Below are 21464 nucleotides of genomic sequence, written 5' to 3' on the forward strand. Positions count from 1 at the left end.
GGCGCAAATTGTCGTCCATGAAGACGAATGCCTCGACAATGTGCTGCTGATATGGTTGCACTATTGGTTGGAGGATGGCATTCACGTATCATACAGCTGTTACGGCACCTTCCATGACCACCAGCTGCGTACGTTGGCCCAACATAATGCCACTCCTGAACATCAGGTAACCTCCACCTTGCTGCACTCATTGGACAGTGTGCCCAAGGTGTTCAGCATGACCAGGTTGCCTCTAAACATGTCTCCGACGATTGGTTGAAGACATATGCGACACTCATCGGTGAAGAGAAAATGGTGCCAAATCTAAGCGGTCAATTCAGCATGTTGTTGGGCCCACCTGTACCGTGCTGCATGGTGTCTTGTTTGCAAAGATGGACCTCGCCATGGAAGTCAGGAGTGAAGTTGTGCGTGATGCAGCCTATTTTGCACAGTTTGAATCATAACACGATGTCCTATGGCTGCATGAAAAGCATTATTCAACATGGTGGCATTGCTGACAAGGTTCCTCTGAGCCATAATCCATAGGTTCCGGTCATCCACTGCACTAGTAACCCTTGGGCAGCCTGAGTGAGGCATGTCATCGACAGTTCCCGACTTTCTGTATCTCCTCCATGTCTGAACAACATCGCTTTGCTTCACTCCGAGACACATGGACACTTCTCTTGTTGAGAGCCCATCCTGGCACAAAGTAACAATGAGGATGCGATCGAACTACAGTATTGACCATCTAAGCATGGTTGAACTACAGACAACACGAGCCGTGTATCTCCTTCCTGGTGGAATGAATGGAACTGATCGGCTGTCAGACCCCCTCCATCTAATAGGCACTGCTCATGCATGATTGTGACATCTCTGAACAGTCAAAGGGACTGTGTCTGTGATACAATATCCACAGTCAACGTCTATCTGAAGGAGTTCTGGGAACCGGGATCATGCGAAACTTGTGTGTATGTTCCTAACCACGTGTGACTCAGTCCTCACCCAAACCCCTTCCCACATCCCTATCACTGACTAATGCTAAAAACATCCTTATTATCTGCAATTTAGTTATATTTTTGTTTACTTTGGTAGTACTGTCGTTTGATGTTCATGACACTTGCTTTGTTTATTTGTTGTTATATCTTTGCAATTTTCAAGCTGCTAGGTTAGTTTCATTATCATTGCCGTGCTGTTAATCTTGGCTGCTCCGCTGTCTATTTGCACCAAAGAAGAGCAGCGTGCAGTGATCATTTTTTGTGGTTGGAAGGCGTATCAAGGACTGAAATTCATCGAAGACTTTCGGTACAGTACGGGAACAGTGCTTTGCCACAACAGAGTGTCTACGAATGGACAGAAAAATCCTAAAATGGTCGCACAAGTGTTACACACGATGAAGGAGTTAGACAACCATTTACCGCCACAAATGAAGAAACCATTGAGTGTTAACATGAAATGATTCTCTTAGATAGACAATTAACATTTGACGAAGTGGCGCATCGACTGCAAATTAGTCATGGTTCTGCCTAAGAAATCATTCACAACAGTCTTGGGTTTCATTAAGTTTGTGCAACATGGGTCCCAAAACAACTCACACAGTTGCATAAACAAACACGCTTGGACTTCTGCAAAAAAGATTTGGATCACTATGGTAATGAAGGGGACAACTTCTTGGACAGGATCATTACTGGTGATCAAACATGGATCCATCATTAGGAGCCGGAGAGTAAATGGCAGAGTATGGAATGGAAACATCCAAACTCGCCATGCAAGAAAAAGTTCAAGACCCAACCGTCTGCAGGAAAACTGATGCTTACGGTTTTTTGGGATGAACAAGGTCCAGTACTGGAATATCATGGGGAAAGGGGCACAACAATAAACAGTGTACGTTACAGTGAGATGCTTACTGCCATGCTAAAGTCTGCAATTTGAAAAAAAAACGCTGAGGATTGATGTCAAAAGGTGTTGTGTTCTTGCACGACAATGCCCGTCTGCATACTGCTGCCCACACTGGTGAAACACTCCAGAAACTCAAATTTGAAGTACTGGATCATCCTCTGTATAATCCCGATCTTGCCCCTTCTGACTATCATCTGTTTGGTCCACTCGAACAGGCATTAAGGGGCCATCAATTTGCCTCAGGCGAAGCAGTGAAAGAAGCGGTTCATTCCTGCCTCGCAGCTCAACTGAGAACCTTCTTTTATGAGGGCATCAGGAAGCTTGTACAACAATGGACCAAGTGCGTTGAAACGCATGGAGACTATGTCAAAAAGTGATGTTCTTATAAGTTTCCTATTTGATTAAAATAAAATTTTATAACTACTTTGCAGATAATAATTGACTTACCCTTGTATATCATTTTTATTTTATGGGGTGGATTATTTCAATTTCTGATATATCTACAGTAGGATTCTCCCTGTACACATCACTTAGTATTTCCTGAGCAGGAAGAAAATGTGCTGGTGCACACAGAAACATAGGACACACTGAAATACTCCTGTAATGGCTTTAACTCACCTCATATGTTATATTTAGATAATTTTGTACCATACAGCCAGTTTAATATTGAAATTACTTGATTTCACAAATAATTTGGTAACTGTCAAAACACTAGTATTCCTAGAATCAACACATCACAAATTTGCTGCCTAAAAGTTATTAGTTCTATGAAAAGCATTTAATACAAGAATACTTGAACTATGTTAGCACCTTTCTACTCGGTATAATTTTGTAATAATTTGTATACTAATAAAAAAGCATTATCAATGAACTTAACGTTAATGTAGTTTTGTATGTTTCATTCACATTATGAACTTGATAAGCAACTAAAGAAATTGTTTATTGCATCCTGCAATTTTCAGCACAAAGTCATAAAGTTTTAATTGGATTTTCATGAAAATACTTTTATAACAATACTAAATTACGAATGTGATAGTTAAATTCGCAGAAGCCACAGAGTCTCAGTCTTGTTTCAGTTGTTGTAGATCATTCTTGTTGCAATTTATGTGTAATTCACGAATATACTGGATAACATCAATGCTTTGTGTCCAACATCTAAGCAATCCTCCTCCTCTTCCTTTTCCTTGTTAGTAAGTCTGGAGCAGGGCCGGCACAGTTAAGAATGGATTTGGCAATGTTGATTTTATTAATGAATGTGAGATGCACATTTACAACTACAAAGAGAAATTAATCATTGTCGTTGTTATTATAATAACATTTATTATAATCTCACACACAGTGGTACAGTTTGCAATGGACAGTAACATACAAGTTACTAAATATGAAGACAAAGAAGTTCTGCTTTTAGTCTCCAAGACCCATGAATTTCTCAGTGTTGTTATTGTTGCAAGCATCAACATGCTAAGTCCCCTTATATCTTCATACAATGTAAGAAGTATGTTTTTTATGCTTGAAATGACGACTGGCATTATGAACAGGTGCAACATGCCACTGTCTTGATAATGCTTTTGTGGATAAGGCAATCCACACTAAGAGCAGTGTAAGCACTGTACACTTTATTAAATTACCCGCAACATACATGTGACAACTGCACAGACATTAAGAAAGTGAGATGCACGGTAAGGATACACACTACGTGGAAAAATAAGTCACAATGGCAGGAAAACAAACACACAAAGATAATGTCAGCAGAGAAACAAAGATATTCCACATTTGTATTTTCAATCTTAGTCTTTGACTAAACATGTCACACAAAGCCCCCCACCTGCTCCCTCCCATAGAGCTGAGCCCCTGGATTGCATGAATATTAAAATTATATACCTGTGCAGTCTTCATGTGAATAGCCATAAAACAGGTGAAACTGGGGAAAAGAGTCCTGTGGAGACTCATCCTGTGATCATGTGGCATCATTGATAGGTGGGTCAGTCAGCACAGAATCAGTTGTGCAGGTTCTCTGGTGACAGGGTGGTGCAGGTGGCCAGTGCATGATGCAATGCAGGCAATAGTCTGGAGATGTCCGCTGCGCTGAAAGGAGGGGAAACGCCCATGGTACCCTGAAACATCGAATGCTCCTTTCCTAGTTGTTCATGTCTATATACTGTCCAGTGTTGACTTGGCTTGCAGAAAAATGATGGACAGTCCCGTTGGGTTAGGAGTGCGATGGCACGTGTTTTGAAACATGCTGGTGAAAGGCACATGCAGCTGTTTTGCGTTGGACCAAGTAGACACCTGTGTGACATCATCTTTTAACTTCATGAGTTTAGTCTGAGCTGTCTTGATGGCATCTGCTAAAGACGCTTCATTGCTGTTAACAACAGATGGTGTAACTTCCTGCATAGCCATCACTTTTAGTTTGTGAGCATTGTGTGACCATCTTGTATGTCCATAAACACTCTCATTTTCATTCGGAGCTGAGTCTCTTGTATGGACATATCAGTGTTGAAATGCTGTAGTAGGTCTACTTCAGAAACAAGTTCGGCAACATCCGCAACAAGAAAAAGAATTCTTCAAACTCAAACATGAAGGTCCCATTATCATCTGAAGGAAGGAATCCAGGAGTTTGTTTTTGGCCAGTGGCCAGGACATAACATATAAGCAATATGGTGTACCAATTTTGCAAGCTCTGGATTGTTGTGCTGAAATGGCAAGGTGAGTAAAATATCCAATAGTAGTAATGGATCTGCCTTCTTGGGGATGATTGTTATTAGTCAATATATCATGAGGATGGAAGACCCTTTATTTGCTATAGTAGTGAGATGCAGGCATTGAACATTACAGAGTGTGTTGACATTTGGCACATTGTGCAAAAGGCTGATGAATGCTGGGATCTGTTGGAAATTGCCTGGGGTGTCATTGGATAGTGCTGGCATCATGCTGTAGTTAATCAACTTGTTCTGCAAGTGGAAGCTGCTCCTCTCTGGCAGCAGCCTCTGGAACTACAGTCACAATACCATGTCTAGTTTATGGGGGCTCGATTGAATTATCGTGTAACAACAGATTATGTATCTGATCACTCTAAAATTGAGATGTTATTTGCAACTGCAGCACATTTGAAAGCAAAAGGCAACTGGTTAATTCATGACCATTTAAGTGTCAGGGTCACCAATTGTGAGTACAGCAATCCACAATTAAATAAGAGCAGTGTAAGCAAAAAAAAACTTTAATAAATTAACCACAACACAAACATAACAACGGTACATACATTAAGTAAGTGAGACACGCAATGCAGATACACATTATGTGGAAACATAAGCTGCACTGGTGGGAAAACCAAGACAAAAAAATCACATGAGATATTCCACATCTGTGTTTTTAGTTTTAGCCTTTGATTAATCACATCACCACATTTTCATCAGTTCAATTATTTATTTATTTTCTCCTTGGGTGACAGTCCAGTGATGTCAATATTGTTTGGTCCCAAATACATTTGGCACTGCCAGGTCTTTTAATATTGTTTGGTCCTAAATACATTTGGCACTGTCATATTATAACACACTTTGAGGTAGAACGACCTTCCCCCATGCCAGCCAATGAAGATCCTGAAAACTTTGGTCAAGCAAAATCCAACTTGTACTTTTTAAACCAAGGATCAAGCCAGTCAGTCCGATGCAGTACAACATGTACGCTACATATTTTCGTATTACGAAAGTATAAATTCAAATTCCACCAACAGGATAAGTTAATGGTTTAAGTTAATATACATAGTGTTGTTACACGAAAAAAGAAGCGTTCACATTAAATATTTGTCTCGAAGATTGATAAGATACAAGAGAAACTAAGCTTTCACTTATAATGTTGATCTGTTTAGCACATGTTACACTTTAACATACATCACACAAATACACTAGCAAAATTTTTAATACCGACATAAATCTCTGATCTTCTGGGTTTGAAATTCTTCTAAATGGCTCGTCATCAAAGAGTTGATTTTTAAAAGAGACCAAACACACTATGATTTAAGTTCACCTTGCGTAAAAGGAAATTTAATTTGAAAATAACGCTTTCCGAACAATAATTTGCAATATTTTCCCATTACCTGTTAGAAATAGATTCATTTCAGCAGTTGTCAGAGAGCACCAGATAAGAGGCATCACCGCGCTTGCACAGCTACGGTGATGTAGGAAGCCCGTAGGTTGGTTCTTTATTATGGCATAATGCCATACGTGCTAGAAGATGAAAGCGTGCACTTGAAATACAGCGAACAGCTGAAACTACCCAATATGGTGGAATAAATTGACTGCCTCAACAGGAAAGCTTAATAAAAGCCGAATTTATTTATCAAACCGACAAAAATAACTTCATTGTTCTGCAAGGCGATTAATGCTTGACTGTCAGAAAGGTGGAAATAAAATAAAATCTGAAACGAGTAACGTAGTTTACTCTTCTGTAATTATGTGAATGTATTTTAATTCACTTGATAGCTTTTCATTTGATGTGAGAGCAGTAAATGAAGAGGACACTGAAAAGTCACTAAATGTAAAAATGGGTCACATGGAGATTCCTCCCCCCCCCCCCCCCCCCCCCTCGCAACTATAACTCAGACTGCTCTGCGCATCAGAATGGGGGAAAAAACCTTCTCAAAAATAAGTTCATTTTTTAGCGCATATCTTTCTGAAGAGTCTGATACATAAAAGATATATCTTTGAGGAAATGTAAGACACGTTATTTGGTCTTAAGTGTGCAGTGAGGTGCCACACATCTTCAAACAACATTGTTTTACCGCACGTCACTGTATTTCACTCTGTGGAACTCAAATGTGTATATTATGTAATGGATGCCATCAAACTATTTCAGGACAGTGGAAATTAAAATGTCCTGTAGCACCTCTCCTGCTCCCAGTCGGCCGGCTTGACATCCTGCCCCCCCTCCCCCCCTTTTTTTTATTTGTGAAAAAACCCTCGCAATTAATACAAGATAGGATTATTTGTAACCAGGAGAACAAGAACTCTTCAGGAGAACAAGAACTCTTCAGAAAAACTGGACTCTTTATTGCCTATTAGCTAATAACTTGCTCTTCTGTGTGACATAAAATTAAATATAGGACATCTAAAACCAGTAAAGACAACAGACAGGCAAGAAAGTACACTTTTCTTCAATCCTTAGGTCCTAGCAATTTTTCTCTCTAATCTCGCTAGAGCTTTACAAGGTGTGCCTTCCTTTCTGTGAAAGGACTATTACCTTATCAAAGTTCGTCAAACATTTTGCTACATGAAAAATAGAAATGTCGTTGTCTAATACTGAAAAAGCTGTTGATACAAATAATACCCAAGACTGGTGTGGTTTCTCGATCTGATTACGTCTATTTTGTCACTGCGTGCTAGAGAAAACAAAATATGCCTTTCTAATATTTTGGCAATTGTAACACACACCAAATAAGGGAGACTGTTTTGGAAATAATGATCATTTTTATAATACATCAGAATATAATTCACGAAGTACCAATACGAAATACCTATTTGGCCTAATACAAGCAAAAAGCTTTACGTTAGGAAATAGTTTCACTTTTCATTCTTACGCTCCAGTTTCTCATGCACGAGAACGAAAAGTAGTAAAACGAAATTTTTGTTTAAATTTGGAATCATCATATTCTGCCATAATTTGTGTGATGTCCCCATTTCTTCTCCTTCCTCGTTCTAACAAACAGTCTTGGCATCACTAATTCTGTACCTATTCCTACCACTGTCAAAACTCATTGTCCGGTTAACTTCACTAACCCTGCCACAATCACTGGTTTAGTTATCCAGCGATTATTCTCCGGTTAGGCGTTATTACGTGTTCGTACAATGCGTTTTCTGCGCTACTCCCAGAATGGAACTTAAGCGGCTGCTAGCCGGGGACTACAACTGGCCCTGCCTCATGTAGCGATCTGGCCAAAAACTTTCTGTCAGAATTTCACTTTCTCGGATACACCGAGAAGATAATACATAATCTTTCTTACCTGTTATTCCTGTTAGTCGTTTATTTCCACTCTGGTAGTCTGAATATATGGATTTCGCTAGTAATTATAACACCGCTGAACATTCGCAAACTGAATCAATCACATAAACAAGCAGCACTTGGCATTCACATTCGGCTTTATTCCGCTCTACAGCTCCGTCCCGTTTCATCTGCAGGAAAGTTTATTTCTAGATGTGATGAGGATTGCCCTGGCAGAGACATCACATACACTACGCACGCATTCAAAAATCAACTTATAATTCATTCAGAAATCAACTTAGAATGTGTTCAAAAACCAGCAGGGGTGCGTTTCAAAATCATATGAATAATCGATAGACCGATGAGCGCTGGATGCCAGGTGCTTTGTGAAACAAGGTTTTTTCTTCCCTCAAGAATATGAATTTGCCTCCTATCCCCGAAATTGCCGCCCGGTTCAGATACCCCAGTTTGCTCTCACTCCCCACTAGATCCGGGCCTGCTGAACACGCGTGAATCTGGCAGCTTGGGTGCACCTGTAAAATTTTTCCGGGTACCATGTGGCTGGTTGCTGCTACTGCTGCTTATACAGCTAACTGCCACACTTCTGTAGCAAGAAGCGGGTGAAGATACTACTCATACACGACTCAACTGCGCATGTGCATGAGCCCGCTCCTAACTGATTAAATGAGTCTAATGTAAACAGTTGTGACATCACACTCATCAAAGGCAATTTGTTGTTATGAAGCATTGCATAGTCTTCTGAAAGCCTTTGACACATTTTGCTGTTGGCAACGCTTGTACGAGCACTGTGTTATTTTATATGGCGCATTTCCTTTGCAATTTAAGTTTTATTTTCATATTTTTCTCTCATTCATGTTTTAATGCTGCAGTATTATTCTGTGGTAGCAGGATACAGTAATATCCTTTGTTAGAGTAATGGTTCTTACCAGTAAAAATTACAAAAATTTAACTGAAAACTAAAACAACAAAAAATTCCAGGAATTCTAAAAAATTCATGGATTTCTTTCTGGTTTTCTCCCGAGCTTTTCCCCGATCTCCCGGTTGTCCCGGGTCGTATACACCCTGTATCCATCAGTCATCCTTCCTTATCCCTCCTCCACACCCTTGCCTCCTATCTCCTTGACCCCAGTCAAGTGTAGTACCAGCCAGGCCCATGTAGTTGTATAGGTGTGCGTGTGTGTGCGCGTGTGAGCACGCATGTCTATCAAGGACTCAGTACTTCAGGTATTAAGTAGGCTGTTACTTAAATTGTTTATATTCCACCAAGGACTTGCCATTACAATATTCAACTCAATATCACCTGGCTGTGGCTTTAGTAATGTCAAATTCTCCACTATTTCTGTCTTTTAATGATATTTGTCACACAGGGGGTATGTGAGGTATTGACAGGAACTAATCACAATTCAAGTATGCCTGTGAAATATACTTAAATGCAGCAACTGGTAGAACACTGTATACAAAAGGCAGATATCTGGATATTAACTCCAATCGTGCAGCATTTTTATTTGTCACAAATGTCCATACAGAGGTGGATGGGTAAAAATATTTCTGCTATTATGCTACAGCAACAGAAATATGAACACAAAGATAAACACAAATTGCAGGCTTTTGGAACCAAAGGTTCTGTAAGCTCTCACCCCATAATTTTAAGAGAAATGATCACGATCCTAATGGTTGGCTATTGTAGTTTATACAAAAGTGTCCACTAAAACAAGTATATTTACCCCTACAATGTCTTTAGACTCCAAATCTTAGTTCAGGGTGCTAATCAACCTTGAAAAAATTCCTGAGAATTCCAGGCATTGGGAGCAATATGGCATCATAAGGAGCCCCTGATAACGTTGTGCGGTGGGGGATGGCGGAGTGTGTGGGGAGGTGGGGGGGGGGGGGGGGGGGGGGGGCAAACACCTCACAATAACGACTTCTGTTTCCTGCTGAGATATACTGGCCATAAGCATTAGCTTGACCATTTCCATAATTTAGATGGAATAATATTTATATAGTTAACACACTTTAAAATATTAAGTATTTTAAATTTGCGATTTATAAAACTGAATGAAATTAAATTCCAATGCTAGGTTAGAAACACAATTCACTGACATTTTAGGAAATTCTTGAAATTCCCTGAGATTTCATTGAGTTTTTCAGGTATAATGTAATCCCCTGAGAATTCCACGTATTCCAGAGGAATCACCACCCTGTATTTAATGTTTAGCTACAACACAAGAGTTTGAAACACTGTAAAAGAAAAGAGAACAGACTTACCATTTCAAACCCAAAGAGACCAATAGTAGGTACCTCATTGAGTTCACTGAGTCTAGATTTTGCTAACTGTATGTAATCCGCAAGTAAAATTTTACAGTTTGGTGGTGATAAAGGTACCTGGAGAAGAAGTGAATTATAAATTTATATGGAAATTTTGCATATTTTACATAAGTACTATATGCATTAGTTTAAAAGTAATGTTTTTAAATTTAATTACTTACTATTACTACTGGTACCAACACTTTACAACAGACTGCAGTAAACAAATTCAAACAAATTTCAGAAAAGTACCAGATTCACAGCATCTAAAGACACAGCTGGAAAGTGCACAACCCAAATCCTAAAGAGCAATCATGAAGTTCAAGTTCATATAGATTTAATAAAAATCACGAGTATAGAGATCAGAGTAGATGTACTTTCCATTCTAATAGACCCATAGTGAAGAAATCCTTCAGGATGCAGAAAAATTAGTTAGAAGACATCTTATGAAAGCTTGCTCTTTAAACATTTATGTCATGAAATACATAATAAAAAGTGAGCCGACACAGGAAGCATAAACCGTGACTGGACAGAACAGGACATGATGTGAGCTATGGCTTCTTCAAATGAACCACCCTGACATTAACTTTAGGTGATTTAAGGAAACTACAGGAAACTCAAATCTCAATAGCTGACTGGAGATTTGATGCCCAGTCCTCCAAAGTGAGAGTCTTGTATCCTAAACAACACAGTAGATATTATTAAAATTAATAATAATCAGTAACTTAGTATTAAAATTATTATAACCTGATCACAGGTGTGCCAGCTCAACCAAGAAAAAAGTGTGTCACACATGGGAACTTTTAAGGTGCAATGCTATGTACTGATTGTGAAAAATGAAGGTAAATCCCCTGATTTTTGATTTTCTAAAAATGTTTACGCACACTTTTGAGATTCAGATGTGTGAGACAGACAGACCGAGGGGCTGGAGGAGTGGTATCTTAAAACTGAGATAGTTATACGTTGATTAAAAGAACTGTGATTGACATTCCAGCAAGCTGAGTCAATTACAGTTGTTTCTTGGGCTCCAAGTGCATGCTGTGTTGCCTGTTCTGCAGGTACAAGCAGCTAACTGCAGAGCCTTTCCAGGTGATGTAAGCTCCAAGGGGAGGCATATGAGCTGGCAACTTCGCTTCCCATCACACACTTGTCAATCATGGAGTTATTTTCATTGAATTATACACAAATTGAAATCTTACTTGCTCTTTAAAAAATAAGGGGGGAGGGACACATTAAGTGTGCATAAATTGAACCCTTGCATTAAAAAAAGAGGGGATTTATTCGATTTAGCTCCTTGCTATTCTTAGTCCATTGTACAAAATTTCTTTATTTTACAATAAATTTTGCGTATCTGTTGGAATATGTTGTGCACATTGGTCCAATCACAGGTATTAAGTGTGTAACATTTTCAACTAATAGATTCATAATCCAGAAGTTACATACAAATGAATTTTGTTTAATGACTTGTGATTTTTGCTTTTATCTGCTCTTGTTCCAATAGGAGTTTTTTATTTATTTAGTGCAGAGTCAAATAAATAAATTTGTTAACATTAATATAAGAACATAATACTCATATGCAGCTTGCTGCTTCTTCCAAGCAGGGAATGAGTTAGCTACCTTTCAAGCATTGCTGACATATGGCTTGTCTGCTGCCAAACAACTAGGAGCTGCTGCTAGTGTGTGTGCATTGTGGGAAGTCTCCTACACAGTCCATCAAAGGTATTCAACATACCTAAGGAACTGTTGTTGTTATTGTGGTCTTCAGTCCTGAGACTGGTTTGATGCAGTTCTCCACGCTACTCTATCCTGTGCAAGCTTCTTCATCTCCCAGTACCTACTGCAGCCTACATCCCTCTGAATCTGCTTAGTGTATTCATCTCTTGGTCTCCCTCTACGATTTTTACCCTCCACGCTGCCCTCCAATACTAAATTGGTGATCCCTTGATGCCTCACAACATGTCCTACCAACCGATCCCTTCTTCCCTAGTCAAGTTGTGCCACAAACTCCTCTTCTCCCAATCCTATTCAGTATCTCCTCATTAGTTATGTGATCTACCTATCTAATCTTCAGCATTCTTCTGTAGCACCACATTTCGAAAGCTTCTATTCTCTTTTTGTCCAAACTAGTTATCGTTCATGTTTCACTTCCATACATGGCTACACTCCATACATATAATTTCAGAAACAATTTCCTGACACTTAAATCTATACTCGATGTTAACAAATTTCTCTTCTTCAGAAACGCTTTCCTTGCCATTGCCAGTCTACATTTTATATCCTCTCTACTTTGACCATCATCAGTTATTTTGCTCCCCAAATAGCAAAACTCCTTTACTGCTTTAAGTGTCTCATTTCCTAATCTAATTCCCTCAGCATCACCCGACTTAATTCGACTACCTAAGGAACTATACTGTCCTACAAGCACTGCTTCCTCTCCAGGAAGGGTATCCTCCAAACTATTCACCTTATTAGTTGTGACTGTATGAAGCTATGATGATTAGTCTAGTTCCTTACATAACTGTGCTGATGAATAATGAAAAGCAAGCCAACATAATAATAGTTAATAAAAAACATGTAATAAATAGTGCATTACACACACACACACACACACACACACACACACACAGAGAGAGAGAGAGAGAGAGAGAGAATGCACTGCATGCAATACAATTGATCATAAATACCTTATTGATGTGGACCCTCAAGCAGTATGCTGGTTCTACAGGAATTATTTCTCCCAGAAAGCCCATAAGAAATTCAAAAGCTGGCTGAGATGTGGTTGATGGTGTTACCTGGGCCGCTTCAGACCCAAATGTTTGGCCAAACCACTCTGCATAGGATGTGAAATGTTTACATCTTAATGCACAACACTGTCGAGCTATAACCAGTCCAGCACCTAATAAGTATTTACTTGTCTCAGAGAAACTGCGAAGGATGGTGTCCAGAACGAGTCCTAAAAGTCAAACACATCAATCATATTCACAGTTCTCTTGAGTGAAAATTTTATAGTTTTCACAAGTGAATTTTCCTTTTGATACAATAATATCTTCAAAAACTTTATGAAATATTTTAATGAAATGTGTATGAAAACATGCCGACATGCTCTCCCCATGAAACTCACTACAAGTCAGTAACAATACTAAAGTGTAAGACAAATGATATATTTCGCAAATCATAGCCCTGGACCTGCCTGCAAGCTAGAGATGACCAAACAGTTGTTGTTGTGGTATTCAGTCCTGAGACTGGTTTGATGCAGCTCTCCATGCTACTCTATCCTGTGCAAGCTTCTTCATCTCCCAGTACCTACTGCAACCGACATCTTTCTGAATCTGCTTAGTGTATTCATCTCTTGGTCTCCCTCTACGATTTTTACCTTCCACGCTGCCCTCGAATGCTAAATTTGTGATCCACGGATGCCTCAGAACATGTCCTACCAACCGGTCCCTTCTTCTAGTCAAGTTGTGCCACAAACTCCTCTTCCCCCCCCCCCCCCCCCAATTCTATTCAATACCTCCTCATTAGTTATGTGATCTACCCATCTAATCTTCAGCATTCTTCTGTAGCACCACATTTCGAAAGCTTCTATTCTCTTAATGTCCAAACTATTTACTGTCCCCGTTTCACTTCCATACATGGCTACACTCCATACAAATACTTTCAGAAACGACTTCCTGACACTTAAATCTATACTTGATGTTAACCAGTTTCTCTTCTTTAGAAATGCTTTCCTTGCCATTGCCAGTCTACATTTTACATCTACTTCGACCATCATCAGTTATTTTGCTCCCCAAATAGCAAAACTCCTTTACTACTTTAAGTGTCTCATTTCCTAATCTAATTCCCTCAGCATCGCCTGACTTAATTCGACTACATTCCATTATCCTTGTTTTGCTTTTGTTGATGTTCATCTTATATCCTCCTTTCAAGACACTGTCCATTCCGTTCAACTGCTCTTCCAAGTCCTTTGCTGTCTCTGACAGAATTACAATGTCATCGGCAAACCTCAAAGTTTTTATTTCTTCTCCAGGGATTTTAATACCTACTCTGAACTTTTCTTTTGTTTCCTTTACTGCTTGCTCAATATACAGATTGAATAAGATCGCGGATAGGCTACAACCCTGTCTCACTCCCTTCCCAACCACTGCTTCCCTTTCATACCCCTCGACTTTTATAACTGCCATCTGGTTTCTGTACAAATTGTAAATAGCCTCTTGCTCCCTGTATTTTACCCCTGCCACCTTTAGAATTTAAAAGAGAGTATTCCAGTCAACATTGTCAAAAGCTTTCTCTAAGTCTACAAATGCTAGAAACATAGGTTTGCCTTTCCTTAATCTATCTTCTAAGATAAGTCATAAGGTGAGTATTGCCTCACATGTTCCAACATTTCTACGGAATCCAAACTGATCTTCCCCAAGGTCGGCTTCTACCAGTTTTTCCATTCGTCTGTAAGGAATTCGTGTTAGTATTTTGCAGCCATGACATATTAAACTGATAGTTCGGTAATTTTCACATCTGTCAACACCTGCTTTCTTTGGGATTGGAATTATTATTTCTTCTTGAAGTCTGAGGGTATTTCGCCTGTCTTGTACATCATGCTCACCAGATGGATGAGTTTTGTCATGGCTGGCTCTCCCAAGTCTATCAGTAGTTCTAAAGGAATGTTGTCTACTCTCGGGGCCTCGTATCAACTTAGGTCTTTTAATGCTCTGTCAAATTCTTCACACAGCATTGTATCTCCCACATCATCTTCATCTATGTCCTCTTTCATTTCTACAATTTTGCTCTCAAGTACATCACCCTTATGTAGACCCTCTGTATTCTCCTTCCACCTGTCTGCTTTGCCTTCTTTGCTTACGACTGGTTTTCCATCTGAGCTCTTGATACTCATAAAAGTGGTTCTCTTTTCTCCGAAGGTCTCTTCAATTTTCCTGTATGCAGTATCTATCTTACCCCTAGTGAGATAAGCCTCTACATCCTTACATTTGTCCTCTAGCCATCCCTGCTTAGTCATTTTGCACTTCCTGTCGATCTCATTTTTGAGATGTTTGTATTCCTTTTTGCCTGCTTCATTTACTGCATTTTTATATTTTCTCGTTTCATCAATTAAATTCACAATTTCTTCTGTTACCCTATGATTTCTACTAGCCTTCGTCTTTTTACCTACTTGATCCTCTGCTGCCTTCACTACTTCATCCCTCAGAGCTACCCATTCTTCTTCTACTGTATTTCTTTCCCCCATACCTGATAATTGTTCCCTTATGCTCTCCATGAAACTCTATACAAGCTCTGGTTTAGTCCTTAAATTCCCACCTTTTTACAGTTTCTTCAGTTTTAATCTACAGTTCATAACCAATAGATTGTGGTCAGAGTCCACATCTGCACCTGGAAATGTCTTACAATGTAAAACCTGGTTCCTAAATCTCTGTCTTACCATTATATAATCTATCTGATACCTTCTAGTATCTCCAGGATTCTTCCATGTATACAACCTTCTTTTATGATTCTTGAAGCAAGTGGTAGCTATGATTAAGTTATGCTCTCTGCAAAACTCTACCACAGGGCTTCCTGTTTCATTTCTTACCCTCAATCCATATTCACCTACTATGTTTCCTTCTCCCTCTTTTCCTACTCTTGAATTCCAGTCATTCATGACTATTAAATTTTCGTCTCCCTTCACTATCTGAATAATTTCTTTTATCTCCTCTTTCTTCACCATTTGCAGAGCTAGTTGGCATATAAACTTGTACTACTGTAGTAGACATGGGCTTTGTGTCTATCTTGGTCACAATAATGCGTTCACTATCTGTTTTTAGTAGCGTACCCGCACTCCTATTTTTTTATTCATTATTAAACCTACTCCTGCATTACCCCTACTTGATTTTGTGTTTATAACCCTGTAGTCACCTGACCAGAAGTCTTGTTCCTCCTGCCACCGAACTTCACTAATTCCCACAATATCTAACTTTAACCTATCCATTTCCCTTTTTAAATTTTCTAACGTACCTGCCTGATTAAGGAATCTGACATTCCACGCTCCGATCCGTAGAATGCCAGTTTTCTTTCTCCTGATAACGACGTCCTCTTGAGTAGTCCCCGCCTGGAGATCCGAATGGGGGACTAATTTACCTCCAGAATAGTTTACCCAAGAGGTTGCCAGCATCATTTAACCATACAATGAAGCTGCATGATCTCGGGAAAAATCACGGCTGTAGTTTCCCCTTGCTTTCAGCCGTTCGCAGTACCAGCACAGCAAGGCCGTTTTGGTTAGTGTTACAAGCCCAGATCAGTCAATCATCCAGACTGTTGCCCCTGCAACTACTGAAAAGATTGCTGCCCCTCTTCAGGAACCACACGTTTGTCTGGCCTCTCAACAGATACCCCTCCATTATGGTTGCACCTACGGTATGGCCATCTGTATCGCTGAGGCACGCAAGCCTCCCCACTAACGGCAAGGTCCATGGTTCATGGGGGGAGGATGACCAAACTACACCACACTACTCTGAAATAGAGGGCAGATCCCTAGATCCCTGTCCACAGGTTCTGCACTTCTAACCATTCATTTTCTCACACTGGTACATGATCAAAATATTTGTTATTGAGATGATAGCATGATGGTGATTGGGACATAGAATCAAGAAGCTCAAATGGCTCTGAGCACTATGGGACTTAACATCTTTGGTCATCAGTCCCCTGGAACCTAGAACTACTTAAACCTACCTAACCTAAGGACATCACACTCATCCATGCCCGAGGTAGGATTCGAACCTGCGACCGTAGCGGTCATGCAGTTCCAGACTGTAGCGCCTAGAACCGCACGGCCAATCCGGCCGGCAGAATCAAGAAGCCCCTTATACACGTATCCATGGCTGCTTCATCAGCTGCATTATTTTTCCATAGCAAGACGTGTCCTGCTACCCAACGGAATATCATCTCTTTAACTTGATTTTATATGTGCTGTATGGAATCTTGGATGTCCTGAACCTTATTTCTGCTGGGCACATTTATAAAGTCTTCTGACTTCTACCAGTTCAGAAGTGAGAGAGCTGAATGCTCATGAAAACATGCATAGGCGGTAAATAACTCTTTCATGTAATGTACAAAAGAACTCTATAATGGAAAGAACATGTGAACGATGTGGGAGCAATCTGGTGAAGGGAAGTCTGAGTAAACTCCACAGAAACTAAATCATAACAATAATAATGATCATGATAATAATAATAATAAAATAATAATAATAATAATAATAATCCCGGGAAAATCCCATGGAGGCCTCGGAAAAGAATAGGCCTTCGGTATGTCCTGCCAGTTGTAAAAGGCGACGAAAAGCCAAACCACTAATAGGGCTAACCCCCCTTTTAGTGTGATTAGTTGGTTCAGGACAGAACTAATGAAGCCTCGGACAAGCGCTGTCATGGTCGGGGACGGCGCTTGAACCCTATGCCCGTCCACAATGGTAACGACACTGCTAGCCACATGGAAAATGATTTAAATCCAAATAGAGGTGTTTTGCAGGATATGCTTCCTGCAACCACTCTAGAAGGAAAACAAAGACAGAGGATGAGATGGTCAGATGAAGTTAACCGACACCTCATGTTCTGTTATTACCAAGCAACAAACTTAGGAACCAACACAACTGGATACAGATCACAAAGTATACACAAAATTTATTACCAGATACCCAGAATTAAAATTTTTAACAGAACAACGACTAGCTGATCAGATACGTGTAATAATAAAAAATAACAGGATACCACAGTCAGAATTAGAAAACATCAAACAACAAGTACAACAAATACTGGAACAAAATAATGTGCAATCAGAAGAAGAAGAAGAAGAAGAAGAAGATACAGTAATTGACTCAAATATCCCAGAGCAAACAAACAAAGAACACCACGCATCAATTAAACAATCAGAGGAAAACGAAATCTTAAGACAGCCACCAGAACAAGCACATATAGAACAGAAGTGACACACATGTTAGATATAGAAGAAAAATTTCAGCTAACATATATAGAATACAAAGACACAAATACAGACATTAGACCATTCTTGCATAGACCACCAAATAACCCACAAGTCGAAACAACAATAACAACTATCAACACAATCATACACAACAAAATAAATGAAAATACAACTATGGAAGAGTTACAACTACTGGTTTATATAGGAGCACTCACTACACTAAATATACACACTAGGCAGTGATCAGAACAAACCAACACACAGAAGAAACCCACAAAACCAGCATGGCAACACAGGCTACAGATCAGAATAGAAAAACTGAGAAAAGACATCGGACAGATAACACAATTTATAAGAAACAAAATATCAGACAAAAAACGAAAAAGGTTAGGTAAAATCTCAAAACAAGAAGCAATAGAGGAATTAGATGAAAAGAAGCAGAAATTACAAGCATTGGCCAAACGACTTAGAAGATACAAAAAAAGTGAAAATAGAAGGAAACAAAACCAAACATTCAACACAAACCAAAAGAGATTTTATCAGACAATAGATAACACACGCATTAAAATAGACAACCCACCAAACATAACAGAAATGGAACACTTCTGGAGCAACATATGGTCAAATGCGGTACAACATAACAGGCGTGCACGGTGGATACAAGCAGAAACAGACACATACAAGATGATACCACAAATGCCTGAAGTGATAATTTTGCAACATGAAGTCACCCGAGCAATTAATTCTACGCACAATTGGAAAGCCCCTGGAAAAGATAAAATAGCAAATTTCTGGCTAAAGAAGTTCACCTCAACACATTCACATCTAACTAAATTATTTAACAGTTACATTGCAGACCCATACACATTCCCTGATACACTTACACATGGAATAACCTATCTGAAACCTAAAGATCAAGCAGACACAGCAAACCCAGCTAAATATCGCCCCATAACATGCCTACCAACAATCTACAAAATATTAACTTCAGTCATTACACAGAAATTAATGACACATACAACACAGAACAAAATTATAAATGAAGAACAAAAAGGCTGCTGCAAAGGAGCACGAGGATGTAACGAGCAACTGATAATAGATACAGAGGTGACATATCAAGCTAAAACTAAACAAAGGTCACTACACTACCCATACATTGATTACCAAAAAGGTTTTGATAGTGTACCCCACTCATGGTTACTACAGATATTGGAAATATACGAAGTAGATCCTAAATTGATACAGTTCCTAAACATAGTTATGAAAAACTGGAAAACTTCACTTAATATCCTAACAAACTCTAATAATATCACATCACAGCCAATACAGATTAAGCGTGAAATATACCAAGGAGACTCATTAAGTCCTTTCTGGTTCTGCCTTGCTCTGAACCCACTATCCAACATGCTAAATAATACAAATTATGGATATAATATTACTGGAACATACCCACACAAAATCACACATTTGCTATACATGGATGATCTAAAACTACTGGCAGCAACAAATCAACAACTCAACCAATTACTAAAGATAACAGAAGTATTCAGCAATGATATAAATATGGCTTTTGGAACAGACAAATGTAAGAAAAATAATATAGTCAAGGGAAAACACACTAAACAAGAAGATTACATAATGGATAACCATAGCGACTGCATAGAAGCGATGGAAAAAACAGATGCCTAGAAATATCTAGGATACAGACAAAAAATAGGAATAGATAATACAAGTATTAAAGAAGAACTAAAAGAAAAATATAGACAAAGACTAACAAAAATACTGTAAACAGAATTGACACCAAGAAACAAGACAAAAGCTATAAATACTTACGCTATACCAATATTGACCTACTCATTTGGAGTAGTGAAATGGAGTAACACAGACCTAGAAGCACTCAATACACTTACACGATCACAATGCCACAAATATAGAATACATCACATACATTCAGAAACAGAAAGATTCACATTAAGCAGAAAGGAAGGAGGAAGGGGATTTATCGACATAAAAACCTACATTATGGACAGGTAGACAATTTAAGAAAATTCTTTCTAGAACGAGCAGAAACTAGCAAAATACACAAAGCAATCACTCATATAAATACATCGGCTACACCACTGCAATTTCATAACCACTTCTACAACCCTTTAGATCACATAACATCAACAGATACGAAGAAAGTAAATTGGAAAAAGAAAACACTACATGGCAAGCACCCGTATCATCTAACACAGCCACACATCGATCAAGACGCATCCAACACATGGCTAAGAAAAGGCAATATATACAGTGAGACGGAGGGATTCATGATTGCAATACAGGATCAAACAATAAACACCAGATATTACAGCAAGCATATTATTAAAGATTCCAATACCACAACAGATAAATGCAGACTTTGCAAACAACAAATAGAAGAAGTAGATCACATCACAAGTGGATGTACAATACTAGCAAATACAGAATACCCCAGAAGACATGACAATGTAGCACAAATAATACATCAACAACTTGCCATACAACATAAACTAATAAAACAACACGTTCCCACATACAAGTATGCACCACAAAATGTACTGGAGAATGACGAATACAAATTATACTGGAACAGAACCATTATAACAGATAAAACAACACCACATAACAAACCTGACATCATACTCACCAATAAAAAGAAGAAATTAACACAACTGATCGAAATATCCATACCCAATACAACAAATATACAGAAGAAAACAGGAGAAAAAAATTGAAAAATACATCCAACTGGCTGAGGAAGTCAAGGACACGTGACATTAGGATAACGTGGACATTATACGAATTATACTATCAACTACAGGTGTCATACCACACAATATCCACCAGTACATCAACACAATACAGCTACATCCAAAGTTGTATATACAACTACAGAAATCTGTAATTATTGATACATAATCAATTACCCGAAAGTTCCTAAATGCAATGTAACATATACCGCACATTTAAAAGGAAGTCACGCTTGATCAAGGTCCGCGTCACTTTCCATTTTTGACCAGACATAACGTCTGAGAAAAAAAAAGAATAATAATAATAATAATAATAATGCTCAAACAGTCCACGGGGTGTACTGCTGGTCCATAGTGTCCAACGAGCACAATATTTTGGCGATCAGACATGTCACCATTGTCAGGTATGCTGACGATCTGAACTCCTCAGGGCGGGCGGCTGTCTTACATCCCTGCCCCTCGCGAGGCATTCTCTCCGCGGTCCGTGACTGCACGTCAGCGGTCAGTGAGACGCTGGCGTCGCATCTATTGGTGGCGTCGGTGTAATTGTCT

General features: G+C 39.1%; 1 protein-coding gene across 6 annotated transcripts in view; it reads right to left on the reverse strand.

Moving 5' to 3' along the window:
* Window positions 1-21464, reverse strand: part of LOC126163007 (Fanconi anemia group A protein-like) — a 250025-nt gene that overhangs the window by 110135 nt on the left and 118426 nt on the right. For all 6 annotated transcript variants that reach the window (XM_049919870.1, XM_049919866.1, XM_049919865.1 and 3 more), the window contains 2 exons: window positions 12861-13129; window positions 10138-10254 (listed from right to left, as the gene is read on the reverse strand). In XM_049919870.1, the coding sequence (XP_049775827.1) occupies window positions 10138-10254; window positions 12861-13129 (386 nt within the window). The remainder of the gene's footprint in view (window positions 1-10137; window positions 10255-12860; window positions 13130-21464) is intronic.

This window comes from Schistocerca cancellata, chromosome 2, assembly GCF_023864275.1.
Source record: "Schistocerca cancellata isolate TAMUIC-IGC-003103 chromosome 2, iqSchCanc2.1, whole genome shotgun sequence".
Lineage (NCBI taxonomy): Eukaryota > Metazoa > Arthropoda > Insecta > Orthoptera > Acrididae > Schistocerca > Schistocerca cancellata.